This window comes from Misgurnus anguillicaudatus, chromosome 19 (genome assembly GCF_027580225.2).
Source record: "Misgurnus anguillicaudatus chromosome 19, ASM2758022v2, whole genome shotgun sequence".
Taxonomy (NCBI): domain Eukaryota; kingdom Metazoa; phylum Chordata; class Actinopteri; order Cypriniformes; family Cobitidae; genus Misgurnus; species Misgurnus anguillicaudatus.
In genome coordinates, this window is record NC_073355.2 from 26,740,835 (window position 1) to 26,756,898 (window position 16,064).

Genomic DNA, 16,064 nt, shown 5'->3' on the forward strand with positions numbered 1-16,064 from the left:
TTCTAAATATTATGAACATATTTTACCTATATGTAATAATGTAACTATGGTTAGGGTGAATTGCCCTAATGTGTGAAAATTTTTGTCTTCTGTGAAAACTGCTTCCTATTTGATGATTGCTCCACCCTCATACATGACTGGACATTTAAGAGGAAATTTTTGTGATGTCATAATTTCACTGGCATTTATGTGTGTTTTGGGAGACCTACAAAACACTAGTACTAGGTGTCCCACATTATGCAGTGTCTAACTTGAGAGCAATTCACCCAATACACAAAAATGTGGTAATAATGTTTTTGTTACATTGATTTCAGTTGATTTCAATAGAAATATAATTTTTTCTTCTAAATTCTAAATATTAGTACCTCAAAGATACATATTTGTATCAAATGTATACATATCCCGAAATGGTCCTTTGCAAAGGGTACCTTCCAAATGACAGATTTTGTACCTTTATTTCTGAGATACCCCTAAAATTTAAAGTGGCCATGACTTTTTTAAGATGTCAAATAAATCTTTGGTGTCCACAGAGCACATATGTGAAGTTTTAGCTCAAAATACCATATAAATAATTTATGATAGCATTTTCAAATTGCCACTTTGTAGGTGTGTGCAAAAATGTGCCGTTTTGGGTGTGTCCTTTAAAATGCAAAAGGCCTGATGAAATTCAAACACTGATCACAATGATGGTGGTTTGTTGCAATTAAAACTCAGTTGTGCTTTTTTCTGCACTAAATGGCAGTGCTGTGATTGGATAGTGCAGATTAAGGGATGGTATTATTATAAAAAGAGCTCCTTATGACATCATAAGGAGAGCCATCAACGACCTAATTTCTCATGTGCTTGTAGAGAATGGTTTACCAAAACTAAGTTACTGGGTTGATCTTTTTCACATTTTCTAGGTTGATAGAAGCACTGGGGACCCAATCATAGCACTTAAACATGGAAAAAGTCAGATTTTCATGCCATGGCCCCTTTAACTATGCAAGATTTTTCCTTAAGGTACACAATACGTCCTTAAGGTAGACCTATAATATTTTTCCTTTAATATTTTTAAGGTATATATTCAAATGAACCTATGAGGATACAGCCCCAGTGACAGAAAAGGTAGGCTAAATTTTTTTATAACAGTCTAGGTGCCGCTTTAAAAAATGGGGGCGTAAATTAAAGAGGATACCCACTTCTCCAGGCACCACTACACAACTAAGTAAGACTATGGTAAATGTGTGGTTCTTATAATTTTACTACAAACATTTAACCTACCTTGTTAATGTAGTAAAACCATAGTTGATTTTTTTGACAAATAAACTTTCTATTGAATTTCTAGTTATGCTAAAATTTACCTGCCAAAGTATATCTGCCAGTTATCTTGTATCTATGGTTACCATGCTTTTTATTTTTTGCAAAGACACTCACTTAATCGTAACTCGTCTGCATCGCAAAAAACACGACACACGTAAGCAAAGTGAGATTGCGCCTCGTGCAACGTAAAGCGCTTTAAAAGGAAACATAAAGTTAAAGACACCTCCCATTTTCATCTACATTTCAAACTCTCACTTCCTTTGTGATTTAGAGTGAGCCCTAGCCACAACTGGTGCCATTTACCAGCTTCACTTCATCTGCTGCCAGTGTTCAACTCTTCAGTGTTTTACCTCAGGAGGTAGAGGCTCATCCTCAGACACCCATCCATAAATCATTTCTCAGGTACAGTGCTCGTCCCGTTACATTATAGGCTACGTGTGCGAGCCAAGCGCTCATTGACAATTTTTGCATGCATTCCGCTGCTTATCTCTGGCTGGTTTTCAAAACTAAGTAAGCTGTCTACCTAGACAACATTGTGCAGTATTCACTCTAAACGCATTTTATTAGATTCCTAAAAGTGCCGCACCTCAACACGAGCCTTGCAGCATCCAGAGCTCGTGACTGGAAACACCATAACATCTGTTAGGAATAGGATGGGCAGCTCATTGAGGTTTGAAACTCAGCCTTGTGTTCTTAATAAACTCAGTCATGTTATTTTGCACGTTTAATGTTGTTTTATAGTGCAAAATAGAGACGGCACGTTAATGTTCATTAGAAGAGGAATTGCCATTGAGTCTAGGTGTGCCTTTCTGAACTGTGGGCACGGTAAAAATTTAAGGAAGTTGTAATGTTTGACAACATATGAGACATGTAACATTTAAGAATGCTAAAAAAGGTTTTCTGGTTAAAGATACAGCTCGCCCACATTGGACTGTATTTCTTGCACAAAAATTTGAATAGCCAATACAAGAGTTGCTGCTTTTATTGTGCATTAAATGAGCCATATGAATAAAATTATCAATCAAATAAATCATTAAAAGTGATGTTTTAAAAAAATAAAGTATTGGAAGAAATATCTAGTGTTGGTTTGAGTGGAGGATGTGGTTTAACTGAAGTTCTGAGCATCTCCTGAGTTCCCACAATCGTCCGACTAAGATACTTTCCTCTTTCATTCACTCTAATTGTCTTTATCTGGATCTGTCTGGTTTCAGATTATTATTTTACAATGTGTTTTGAGCATGCATGGGCCTTATTGACATTAGAGTAACATTTTGTATTTCAATCAAATGAGAGAATATTGACACAACAGAATATCTGATACAGTTATAAAATAATAAAAGAGAGCAATTGAAAGGGAAATGCATGGAAAAGGGACGGTATACATTTAAAATGTATTAAAATATATTACGCAAATCAGACAACGTGGCATTAGACTTGCAGAAGTAGCCAGAGCATTTCCTTCTCTCTTATTTCATGCTTGTTTCCTATTTCCTTCCTCTTTCTTGAAGCTCATTGCCGACATGCAGTTTCAAAGTGAATGATAAACGAGTGGCTGACTTGATGCTTTCTCTTAACTGTATCTTCTGTGCCATCTTTAATCACTTATTTATTAGTATTCATGCAAATCCAAGAGTGTTTGGGCACTAAACTTACCCTAAACCTTAAACCAAATGCTAGAATTTGAGCATAAATCTTTTTGTATTTGAAAATAATATCTAAGCATATTTTATATTAAAGTATGTTGTAAAAAAAAGTAAAGCACTAAAAGCGAATATTGACATTTAATTCCAACGTTTTGCAAAAGTTACGGTCTGCAGTGAAGGTCAGTGCGTTTTTGACATTTGTAACACTATAAAGTCCTACAATCGGTAACTACTGTGACAAGAAGTGAAAGAAGTAAAAAAGATGCTGTTATAAAGTTTTAAAGTTTATTTGAAACCCCTAATATGCTTTATTCTTGTTCCTATTAGTCCTCATATGTATTTGTTTCTGTTGTATCTGTTGTTCAGGTCACCATGTCTAGGAAGGTGGTCAGGTCCAGCAAGTTTCGCCACGTCTTTGGTCAGGCGGTAAAGGCGGATCAGTGCTATGATGACATCAGGATCTCCCAGATGACTTGGGACAGCAACTTCTGTTCTGTCAACCCTAAGTTTGTGGCCATGATTGTGGATGCCAGTGGTGGAGGAGCTTTCATTGTTCTGCCTCTGAACAAGGTGCATCTTCATAGCATATTAAACTCATTAGGCTTATATTAATGCAATCCTTATAGAAAACCTGTTTGAACGACACGACGAAGTCTAAACGCATAGCTCATGTTAATTGAGAGACTAGATGCACTTATCATTAAAATGCATTCATCACACTACAGGCAAATTTACCTAGTGAAGGCAAAATGATAAAAAAAATTGTAGACTAGACTGTCACGTGTGCATACACAGGCCAAAAGCGACTCCAAACTCAAGCTGTTAAAAGTCAGACCGACGTTTCCCCTGTTACCTGTTTCGAGTGTTTTTTCTGAATGTCTGAATTTTGAAATCTAGATGTGCATGAAGTCCAAATAAGGAAGTTCAAGGTTGGGTTTCCTTGTTACGTGTCACCAGATCTAGCATCTATTCTCTTTCTGCGCTATTGCACTTTTTTTTGCCATATTTGGACTGTTTAGCTGTCAACACTACACAGGTTGTGGTGACATCTTAGTGATTGAGAGAGTGAATAAACTGTGAGAAAATGACATCTTCCAGTTAGCACTTCAAGTGTAACACATTTGATGCGTTTGCTTTCAAAGTTTGATTCAAACTTTGAATGTACTCTTGTTAAGCCAAATGTAAAAAATATCTCTCTTTGAAATATAGGGAATAAATATCAGATCAAGATAAATACACTATTTACGTAATACATTTCACGAAGAGTGAAAAGCGAACAAAAAGGTTTCATATGTCATTTGTCTTCCCCTTTATGTTTATTTCATATATCATTTTATTTAATAATATATTTCATTTTTTATTTTCACATCCTCTTGTCTACTCTATTGTTTTTCTGCCTATAGATCTTGTAATAGAGAATGAATGAGCATTCGATCATCTTTGATCTCAAACCTTAAACTCAATGCATTGCTCAATGGCAGCTATTGTTTCCCAGTGCACATGAGAATTTAAGTCAACCCCTTTCATTTAATTTGACTGGCTGGTGAAGGTTGTGTAAACTAATTTTTGTTTTTTACATAGCATGGATTATCATGTTTTGTTCAACATACTGTGCTGATGTCAATAAAACAATTCCCCAACCCTCTGTACTGAAATGGTTACGCTCATAATAAAATTTGTATACTATAAAATAAAGGTAAGATAGCACTTTCGGTGCAAGAAATGAAAATTATTTGTTATTGTTTTTCTAATTGGACATGGGAGAACCATTTTTACATTATTAAATCAGTATTTTTTTTATCTATTTTGGCCCCTGAGAGAGAGGGATCAGTTATAAATGCTTTATGCACATGGACGTGCACATTTGATGTTAAGGTTTGGAGTGATTTTGAACTTCAACAGTGTGCTTTCTTCTCTAAATGAATTAGTAGTTATTAAACATAATTGAAGGCATAGCTGTAAAATTAAGATCAGCTGACAGAGGTCACACAACTCATTACCCCCACAACTTTTTCAGCTCTCACTAGTCTCTGAGACACAGAGCAATTGATGTTTCAGAGATTTTATGTTCTCATTCATGTTTATTTGTGTATAAATGTGTGTCATTTCATTTGTAAGCCCTGTCTGATCTGTTTTTCAGACGGGTCGCATTGACATGTCCCTGCCCACCGTCTGTGGTCACACTGGACCTGTGTTGGACATTGAATTTTGCCCACATAATGACAACATCATTGCCAGTGGCTCTGAAGACTGCAGTGTCATGGTAAGTGAAAGGGTGTCGTCCAGTTACAATGATGCCCGAGAGTCATATTTAGGTTTTCCAGAGATGCTTAATAATGCTGTGACCCAGTACCATCCATATCTATAGATATCATAAATGTATTAAATTGCCGGTAGGGCCAACTCTTATCTGAGACGTTACAGCTGCAATCCGTAACTTTTTAGTTTAAAGGAAACCTTGTAGGCTAATAATGAATTATAATTGTATATTTGTTAAAAACATCTATAACATCATCTATTTTGCATCTATAACATCACACTAATGTTACAGAGATTAAATACTGTTTAGCTGGAAGCTTAGTACTAAAGTCATTGCTATTATCTTATAGATCTGGGAGATTCCAGAAGGGGGTCTGGTGACACCTCTGAAAGATCCAGTTGTAAAGTTGGAGGGTCACTCTAAACGTGTGGGCATCCTCAGCTGGCATCCCACTGCTCATAATGTGCTGATGAGTGCAGGTAACCTAACATCTGGCACCCCTTAATAGCCAAAAAACCATTCGTTTATGCATTTATGATCCATACCTTGGATGAAACAGAACAATAGCGCCCTCTAATGGCTCATAACATGCACTGTTGTGCTCTCCCCACCTTTTCATCCTTCTGTGCCTTTTACCCCACTACTTTCACCTCATCTCCCTTGCCTTTCTTATGTTTTCCTCTGAAGGCTGTGATAATGTGATCATTCTGTGGAACGTGGCTCGCGGAGAAGAAGTGGTGCGCATTGACTCGCACAGCGATCTGATCTACAGCGCCTGCTGGAACAGAAACGGCTCTCAGATCCTCACATCCTGCAAGGACAAGAAACTGCGAGTGTTCGACGCCCGCAAGGGCACCATCATACATGTGTGTGCATGCCTCCTTACAGCAAGATCGGCTAACTTTTATTCTTATATTCAGATTTTTAAATGCATGTGTGATCTCTGTGTTTCAGGAGAAGGATAAACCTCATGAAGGCTCCAGGCCAGTAAGAGCTGTGTTTGTATCTGATGGAAAGATCCTGACTACAGGCTTCAGCCGCATGAGCGAGCGACAAGTGGCGCTGTGGGACCCTGTGAGTACATTGTGAAATACACTGTACTGAATAAGATTCATGTGGTTACAAGTCAAACATTATTTAATAAGACTGATGAATATATATCAATAAAGCTCTTAGTTCTCACACTGCATTCTACCTTTTTCACAAAGCACTAAAGACATCAAATAAAGTGTATTTTTTTTAGAAAATGTTAAAAATGTGATTTAAATCATACATTTTATAACAATTAAAGCAGTAAGTGTGCTGTTGTTTGTATATACAGAAAAACTTTCAGGAGGCAATGACTCTGCAGGAACTGGACACCAGCAGTGGAGTGCTGCTACCATTTTTTGATCCCGACACTGGCATCGTCTACCTTTGTGGCAAGGCAAGACACTTCCACAAGCACTTCTACAACTAAGCATTTTTTTGATACTTTTAATCAATTGCTACTATGCTTATGTGTACTTTCTCATCCACAAAGCTTATAGACTGTGAGTTTCCCAATTATAGATTAAACAGGAATTATTAATAAAATGTCTTTGAAGTAAATGTTACTTTTTAGTATTAACCAATTATATGTCTTAGTAAATAATACAAAGAGATATTACTAGACATAATACCGGTAGTCACACTGAGCATGCTCAGCAACCCCTCAGTACTTATATCTCCACCAAGCTTACACTGTAAAAATGATTTTGTGGCTTAGTAAATTTAAAGCAACACTAAAGAGTTTTTTTTTACCTTAAAATAACGTTTTCAAAAAGGTTTCAGTCGTTCATCCACCCGAAACGGGGTGAACGTCACTTTCACATTCGCTTTGCAGCCCTCTATTGGCCAAAACCCCACTAAAGAAGTTTCCAACCATCGGTTCGCAGTCCTGTAGTTTGAGTGAAAACTACAAAAACTTGCTTTATGGCAGACCTACAATCCAATCAGAGCCAGCTTTGCTGCAGTAGGCTAAATTATTTACTTCAGTGGTAATGGACAATTCCGCTTTCAACCTGTAGGGGGAGCAAAGAGCAAAAACTCTTTAGTGTTGCTTTAACTAAATAAAATGAGTAAATTCTATAAAAAATTTGTTTTTTTAACAAAATTTTTGTAAAAATAAAAGAAAAAGGTGGGTAATTCTAAATGAACACATTATTTAGTAAATTCAACTAAATTTTATCACATACAATTTTTAAGAAGGAAATAAAATTAATAATTTTGTGTTGAAACTACTTTAATTATTTTAGTAAATATAACTAACTAGGCAGTGGACTAAAAATAATACGCTGGAGTTACTAAAAAATATGGTGAATCATTTTTGCATTGCTTGAATTGCTTAAAATTCCATGTAAAACTAACTTAAAAAATTGCAATTGCTTAAATTGCTTAAAATTCCATGTAAAACTACTTAAAATATTGCAATTGCTTAAATTGTTTAAAATTCCATGTAAAACTTATTTAAAAAATTGCAATTGCTTAAATTGCTTAAAATTCCACGTAAAACTTGCTTTAAAAAGTGGATGCAAAAATTATGCACCATATTTTATATTTTTAGTAAATCCAGCGTATATCATTTTTTTCAGTGTACATTGGACCACAGAGTTCGTCTAACCTGAATCTGGATTTCATTCAGTGTAAAATCATAAAGTTGTGTTGTTTAACAGGGTGACAGCAGCATCAGATACTTTGAGGTGACAGATGAGGCCCCATACGTTCACTATCTCTCCATGTACAGCAGTAAAGAGAGTCAGAAGGGCATGGGCTACATGCCTAAGAGAGGCCTGGAAGTCAACAAGTGTGAGATTGCAAGGTAAACACATGCTGCTGTTAACAGGTCTATTCGCTTGTTAAGTGATGACATAAAAATACCATTTTCGGGTCCAAGCCTCCAATCGCATCATACTATCTCAACAGCCGTTTATGAGTGGTATCACATTTAAGCTGTATTTTTATACACTATATTTTTAAGCGATTTTATATATATATATTTATTTTTTTTCTGTATTAATGAAATGTAATGTAAGAAGGAAGAATAGCCACTACATTGGTAATTTCTAATGGGGATCCAAATAAATAAATAAATAAAACTCGTGGTGTACAGTACACTATACATCATCTGAGCTCAGAACGTCCCAGAAAACAATATTTTAACAATTCATAAAAGATTCCTTACTTTTAGGCCATCTGAGATTTCAATATGGAGATAAAGGTTTTTCGGGAGTTTTACAGTGTTTATCAGTTTGTTGTTTTCTTTGCTTGTTGTTTGCATTTGATGGAGCATTTGGACCCGAAAGTGGATGTCAGACGTAACAAGCGGATAGAGTACTTGCAAAAGAATGTTCAAATCTCATTGTATTTTTTTGGTTCTAATATTATTGAAACACCACTCTTCTTAGGTTCTATAAACTCCATGAGAGAAAGTGTGAACCTATTGTAATGACTGTGCCTCGTAAGGTAAGTTGACTGAACAAATTCTTAATAAGTCCACCTTAAAGGGGACCTTTTTATGCAAAATCCACTTTTACAAGATGTTTGGACATAAATGTGTATTGGCAGTGTGTAGACACAACAACCCTACAATAAAAAAATCCACCCTTTCATTCTTTTGTAAATCCCGATTAAACCAAAGCAAAGTCTCATTAGACATGCTGTTTTGATTTTACTGTTAAAGGTGCACTGTGTAAATTTTAGCGGCATCTAGTGGTGACGTTGCAAATGGCAACCAACGGCTTAATCCACTGCTCACCCCTCGCTTTTAAAACACATAGAGAAGCTACGGTAGCCGCCACTGGACAAACATGTCATAGTCAGAGACAACTTAGTAAAAAAGTTTGTCCGTTTAGGGCTTCTGTAGAAAATGGCGGCACAAAATGGCGACTTCCATGTAAGGGGACCCTCTGTGTATGTAGATAAAAACGTCTCATTCTAAGGTAATAAACACATAACGGTTCATTATGAAAGGTCTTTGTACACCCCTGATAATATAGTTTTGTATATTATTTTGCATTTCTGTCAAAAGATCCTTCTAAAAATTACATACTGCACCTTTAATATGACATCACATTGATAAAGCCCTGCGAATGGCCACTGACTGACTGATTAATTTGACTTAAAAGCTTTTCTAAATGTGTTCATTAGCATGTTGAAACGTTAATGTGGCTAACACATGACAACAGCGGGTTTTTGCTCCCACCCAAATTGGCGCATTTTAGACTCTCTTTAATAAATCTTTTTGAGCAAAAACTTCACAGATACGTTCTAGGCACACCTGTGACTTATATTACATCTTGTAATAATGTGTGTGACCTGTAAATAGTATTATGTAACATTTGTTGAATTAGAAATGTAAATTCAATTTTTCCTGCTTTAGAGTGACTTGTTTCAAGAGGACCTTTACCCTGACACGATTGGTCCAGAGCCATCAGTGGAGGCAGATGAGTGGTTCGCCGGTAAAGACGGAGAACCAATCCTCATCTCCTTAAAAGAAGGTTTTGTGGCCACAACCAAAAACAAAGAGTTCAAAGTGATCAAGAGCTTGATGTCCACCACATCATCTTCCTCAAGCAACCAACATTCTGACATTGCGGTACGAGATAGATGCACCCTCGGCACATATAATTGGATGTAATTGAGCTTTTGTTTAAATTGAACTAATTCTGTCTTTCTATTTTTCTCCACCGCTGTCTTTCACATACAGGACTTGCAGGCATTGCAGGCCTTGCAGAATGAGGTGAAGATGCTGAAAGAGATGGTTGAGGACTTGACCAAGCGAGTGAGCAGACTGGAGAACAAATAGCTGAAGAGAGAAGCAATTACAATTTTGAGACATAAAAAATGAAGATGGACATATAAAGATTTGTGTATAATGAAATAATAAAAAGGTGCATGGTAGAAATACGACATGTAGAATCATGTGAAATGTTTTTAGAGGATACAAATAATTTTGCAGCTCAAATTTGCTCTTTAGGGAATTTTTTTTTAATATGATCAGATTTGTATGAAACCCATTTTGAATATGTTTTATAGAATTTGCAATAAATGTGTTATTTTAACTAATTTACTTTTGTGTGGAACTTTCATTATAAAACACAAATAACTTAAGTCATTCAACTTTTATTGAAAACAAATTCAAAATACATGAAATAAGAACTTAAGACCTAGAATTAACAATTAGCAGTTTTACAGCTAACAGTTTTTGCAATGCATTGCTATATTAAACAAAAATGTATATTTAAATGTTCTTAAGCAATTAAATATAATTATTTCAGTCATTTAAAAACATTTTTGAAATGGCAAGGACCGACATAAAGTATAAACAATAACCCAAAAGTATTTTGGATACAAGTTTGTTCCAACCCTGAATTTTATGCATGTTGTTTATCCAATATCATGATACAGAAATCACAGCTGTAAACTGTAAAAGACAAACTTAAGCTTAAAGACTTTATTTTAAAACAAGTAATATTTACAGATTTCTAGATTGTGTCCACTAATGAACATAACTCCTACCAGACATTGTGAATACCTAACTACTAAAGCATTACAATTACCATATCTACCCAGCTTAATCAACCCTTATCTACACATAGTTCTTGTTTGGAGCAGAGGCGCTGTTGCTGTAGTATTTTGCGGTCCCGCTAGATCCTCCAGAGCGAGGTCGGCTGAAGCAGCACAGCAGACCTCCAGCCAACAGCAGCAGGACTCCTCCCGCCCAGCCCACAAAGATGCAGGCACCCAGCTCTCTCTTATTAGATTGAGGGATCAACGGATTGTTGAAATCACGCACCACATTGTTAGCAGCCCAGCTGACGGGGATTATCAGAAGCAAACCTGCGAGCAGCATCCCGACAGCGGACACCAGGCTCACTTTGGGTTTCACATCCTCGTTTTCGATGCAAGTGGTGAAGTCGGCGCCGGCGCACAGAATGAGCACTGACAGGCAAGTGAGGAGGCCACTGATAATGGTCATGGCACGGGCTGCCTGAAGGTCAGAGCCCAGGATGAGCAGCGATTCGTAAGCCTTACACTGCTGCTGTCCGGTACTTTGGACCACACACTCCATCCACAAGCCCTCTTCTTGAGACTGTTTAGAGGAGAGAATGAGGTTATTCATGATGGCAAAATAATAAAACAAATCTAAATTTGGAATAAACAGACAGTCTTTCCAAACTCTGTTGAAATTGCAGTAATCGTATACCTGGGCAGTAATAATATTCTGGCCGATGAAGGCAGAAACCCTCCATTTTGGAACAGCAATGGTCACAATGGTAGCAATGAAACCTAAGATTCCCAATGCCATACAAACAATATGTACACCAGCAGCGCCCATCTAGAAAAAACAGGTGAAGCACATTGTTATTTACACCAAAATACTACTGAGACTAAAAAAAACTGATTTTAACGTTTGTTGTTATTCTGTCTAGTCCATATATATTAGCACACATGTCTCCTCCCTTTAGACAGGCCCACACAGGAATGTATATCTCTAGGCTATAGTAAACGATCAACATCTCCAAACCCACATCATGAAGCAAGCCTCAAGTCTCAACAGGTCCGAATATCCTTTTTTCCTGCTTGTTACAACACTGAAGTGCCACTCCCTGAGTCCCTGAAAGAGTCTTAAGTCCCTCTACAGTTCAATTCTGTCCTTTTTTTCTAGTGGCCATTCCGATACAATGTCCTTTAACAAGTCACCAAATGTCTGTTAAATTTTTTTAATTCTATATCCTAATTGACTTTTGACATTTCAAAAATTGTTTTCAACTTTTTCTCTCCTGCTAACCCTGTAATCTGATATAATGCACCGTATTAGCTTCCTACCCCACACTGTCTAACATAAAGCACCATGGATTGGTCAAAAACTATAGGGGATGACCAGGTGGCGTGTGGGCACACGCAAAGTGACTAACAGTAATTATGGCTGTTTTTAGTCGCTGGTGAATCATTCAATAACTCTCTGAGAGATTTACACACTGTTTGGTTTGCAATTACTATTGCGCAGTTCTTAACTTAAAAGCTCAAAACATTGATGAGTAAGGAATATTGTTTTGTCTCTTCATTTGTGAAGCAACTCAAAGCCAATGTAGCCTAATTTACACCAGCAGTTGATCTATAGATTACCTGTTTCAATTAATTTTAACATGCTATGTACTATTGGATAAACCAGCATGATACATTTTAACATAAATCCATTCTAATGTAAATGTATTTGCATTCTGTCTTAAAAAGTATCTGATATGAAAACTCAAGGGAACCACCCTTGTAAACTATTTTTATATTTGAATCTGCAGTTTGATCAGTCTGTAAATTATTAAATTTCTTAAATATATATATATATATATATATATATATATATATATATATATATATATATATATATATATATATATATATATATTTAAAGATATGATTTGTTACAGAGATCACTTTTTACTCTTTCAATTTTATTCAGATTTCAAATTATTACAGATTTTTTTAGAAGACTCACTATTCTTTACATTCATCAATACATTTTTGCAAAAAAGATAAAAAAGTTTGATGATTACCTTGTATTTGTAGTATTTGAAGAGTGAAGTTTCCTGTTGTTTTTTCCGGTGAGGTTCTTTTCCCGGGTCTTTTTCTTTTTGTTAATTTCTCCGCTTCACAACAGTGACCGCTTATGAAGTTGGTGTGATGTGAGGATGCTTATGTAGGGGAATGCAGTTGGGTGGAGTAGAAAGGAGAGGGGTGGGTAAAAAAAGAAAAGGCCAGACTGAACTTGTTCTTTTTTCTCGTCTGCTTTTTTATCTTTCCCCTCTTTCTCACTTACTTATCTTCTGAAACTCAGGAAGTACACATTTGATGTTTCTTAATTTGCTTTCCAAATGTAAAATTTGTAGGCCATACAGAATGATCTCAAGTATTAAACAATTTTTTATTTCCTATTTAAACAGTTTTATTTTTTTGCAAACAAACATTCTTCATACAAGAGTTTTTTCCATTTGCATCAGTGTTTTGTTTGTTTGATTGCGTTTGATTCAACATGGAACATACACATGTGTTTATGGGGGGCTCAACATCATGATACTGTGAATCATAAAATTCCCAAAACATAATGACATATCAGAAAAACAACCTCATACCCTTTCCTCAAAAGCTTTACCTAGTCACCATCGAAACCACACATGACGTAGAGAGACGATCATGGGTAAAGTGGGTGGGCTTTAAATTGTGAAACAGAGATTGGGAGACCTTGGTATGTTACATACATTGTGGTGCTAGGCAACAATAGATTTATTTACAAATTAAATAATAAGGCTTGAAAAGTGGACAGAAAACCTGACAAACGGGTAGAGCCAGACAAGAGGGAATCTTTTAGAAATATCACAAGAGTTAAGTCCCCATACGTTTTCAACTTAATAGAAGTTTAAAGATTGATTAGTAACACTGTGCACATGACAGTGATGTGGCAAAAATTCAACTTATGCAATTTGTCTGATCATATATGACTTCATCATGTGGTTTGTTTTGAACACATCGCCTATACATTGTCAAGATAAATTACAAAACATGTCTTAATTACAAAATCTTTCATTTTAAAAATGTATTAATTAATTCATAAAAGATTTAAATAATTTAAAAGTTAAATGGTAACACTTTACAATAAGGTTGTATTTGTAAAAATTATTGATGCATTAATATGAACTGTACACTCTGGTTATTTTTGACCCACAATGGGTAAATATTGGACAGAACACACCACTGGGTTAAAATTGACCCAATGCTGGGTTGTTTTCACCCACTTGCTGGGTTATTACACCCCATGTTTGCAAAATAACAATCCAACATTGGATCATTTTATCCCAGAAAAGGGTCCATTTTAACCCAGCATGTGTTCTGTCCAATATTTACCCATTATGGGTCAAAAACAACCCAGCCACTTTTTTAGAGTGTAACAATGAGGAATACAGCTACAGCATTAACTAATTTTATTTCATGATCATCACATTTTTTAAAAGTAACTGATAACATTAGTGATAGTGAATGCACAATTAACTAACATGAACAGTTGTATTGGTATTAATGAACGTTAACAAACATTTGTAAATGTTGAAAAACTTTTTGTTAGTTCATGTTAGCTAATGGAATTACTAATGTTAACAAATACAACCTTCTTGTAAAGTGTTATCAGTTAAATTCTTATGGATTTTGTTGCTTATATTAAAAAATATATATTTTAATTAAATGCTCCATACTTATAAAAAGTACTTAAAAGTTTTAAAAAAGAGTAAAATATGTTTGTTATACTCTTTTTGTATTTTTTGTGTTATAATATTAAAAATGAATCAAGCGAAGATGATATGATACCTTAAAACATTGGTCACATAATTTTAAAAGAAAATGCATTTTTTAACTGAATTCGTCATAATAGTGTATGTAAAGAATGTACATGAGCACCATTATTAGATAACTGAAGACTGTTGCTAAATGGATCAAATTAAAATAGTATGGTTTTAATCACAATGGAGTTGAAGTCACAATGAAACGGAAGTAACGATTGTCTTATTTCCCCCATTGTGACGTCAGGGCTGGATTATCGATAGACGAGATTATCCATTTAAAGTAAAGTTAAAAGAGAAAGTAGCATAAAAATATGTGTCGAAATGCTGCGTAATTTTTTTTACAGTGTAGTATTTATTATCAAACATTTATTTTGGAGGGAAGTGTATATAGTTGCATTATAGCTGATTACATTTGAAATGATGGGGGGGGGGTGTAACGAGTGAAAACAACGGTTATCCGAGAGAAACGGCTTCCGATATGAGAAAGAAAGACATAAACTGCGAAATCGGCAGAATTTTACAAATTTCGCTTTATTGGCCTGGATGCTGGGGTTCAAGCACAATTTCCCCCCAAATAAATATATTATTTGGAATAACAAATGTATACAAAAATAAATCTCACTTCTATAAAAACTATATCAAAATGGTATGTTGTTAGACAACTTTTAAATTCAGATGATATACTAATAAACAATTCTTGGATAAATTTGGGTCTGCAGTTACACCAAAAGAGTATGCGGTTTTGTTTGACGTCATAGCTCAACAGCTACACTTTGTAAGAGCTTGTGGAAGTGATACTGCTGAGGCAATAAAAGACAGTATTATAGGAAACATTGATATTTTTAAACATTGTTGTCCTAACAAACATATAAGGAATAGGTGAAACAGCTACTTTTAGCATTTTAATGTGGATCAGAGTATTTCAAAAATATAGACTGGAAATAACATAGCTAATCTGTGAAAAATATTGTTCAAATAACAAAAGTAAAAGATGTTACATTTAGAATTTACCAGGTATATATACTGCTAAAAGTGTATTTTATTTAGACACAATCATTCCTGTGATTTTTGTTTAACTGAAAAAAAATCCATTGTCCTTTTTTGTTATTATACAGCAAGTTTTTTTTTGGGTGGACATGGAAAACTTAATTAGAAGGAAATAGTTATTACATTGAAAGTAAATGTGTTCACCCCTTGTATATTTCAAATAAAGGAATTTAAGGAGAAAGCTAAAACACTTACATATAATTATAAAACGGTTAGTTCCAATCCTTGATTCTGATTGGTCAATAGGTGTGCTTTATTCACGATAAAACACTGCTATGACCGCTTTACCCAACGGTTCTATTTAATATCACTGCACCCTTAGCAACACACTTAGCAACACATAAACATATAATGAGACAAAGTCTGAGAACAGTTTGTTGTTTTTATTTGAGCTTTCACGTTGTTGTTCGCAGTCAGGGACTATTTTTTCTAGCGGAAGGAATGCTTTTATTGATTTAACTT

At 35.2% G+C, this 16,064-nt stretch overlaps 2 protein-coding genes across 3 annotated transcripts; one reads left to right on the plus strand and one right to left on the minus strand.

Annotated features, from left to right (window-relative positions):
- The first annotated feature begins 1,544 nt into the window (after positions 1–1,544).
- Positions 1,545–10,290, plus strand: coro1a (coronin, actin binding protein, 1A). Of its 2 annotated transcripts, none has more exons than XM_055194029.2 (11): positions 1,545–1,704; positions 3,312–3,515; positions 5,086–5,208; positions 5,555–5,684; positions 5,893–6,071; positions 6,160–6,279; positions 6,527–6,631; positions 7,899–8,044; positions 8,631–8,688; positions 9,605–9,820; positions 9,932–10,290. In XM_055194029.2, exons 2-11 carry the CDS (start codon positions 3,318–3,320, stop codon positions 10,028–10,030), a joined length of 1,374 nt encoding a protein of 457 aa, XP_055050004.1. In that variant the 5' UTR covers positions 1,545–1,704; positions 3,312–3,317; the 3' UTR covers positions 10,031–10,290. The 2 variants fall into 2 exon arrangements, with proteins under 2 accessions (XP_055050004.1, XP_073713392.1); XM_073857291.1 differs by having other exon boundaries at positions 9,941–10,290.
- A 41-nt stretch (positions 10,291–10,331) lies between these two features.
- Positions 10,332–12,908, minus strand: cldni (claudin i). Its single transcript, XM_055194030.2, has 3 exons — positions 12,780–12,908; positions 11,432–11,563; positions 10,332–11,317 (listed from the first exon to the last, which is right to left on the minus strand). The coding sequence occupies exons 2-3, from the start codon at positions 11,561–11,563 to the stop codon at positions 10,814–10,816; spliced, it is 636 nt and encodes a 211-aa protein (XP_055050005.1). The 5' UTR covers positions 12,780–12,908; the 3' UTR covers positions 10,332–10,813.
- Between the last annotated feature and the right edge of the window lie 3,156 nt (positions 12,909–16,064).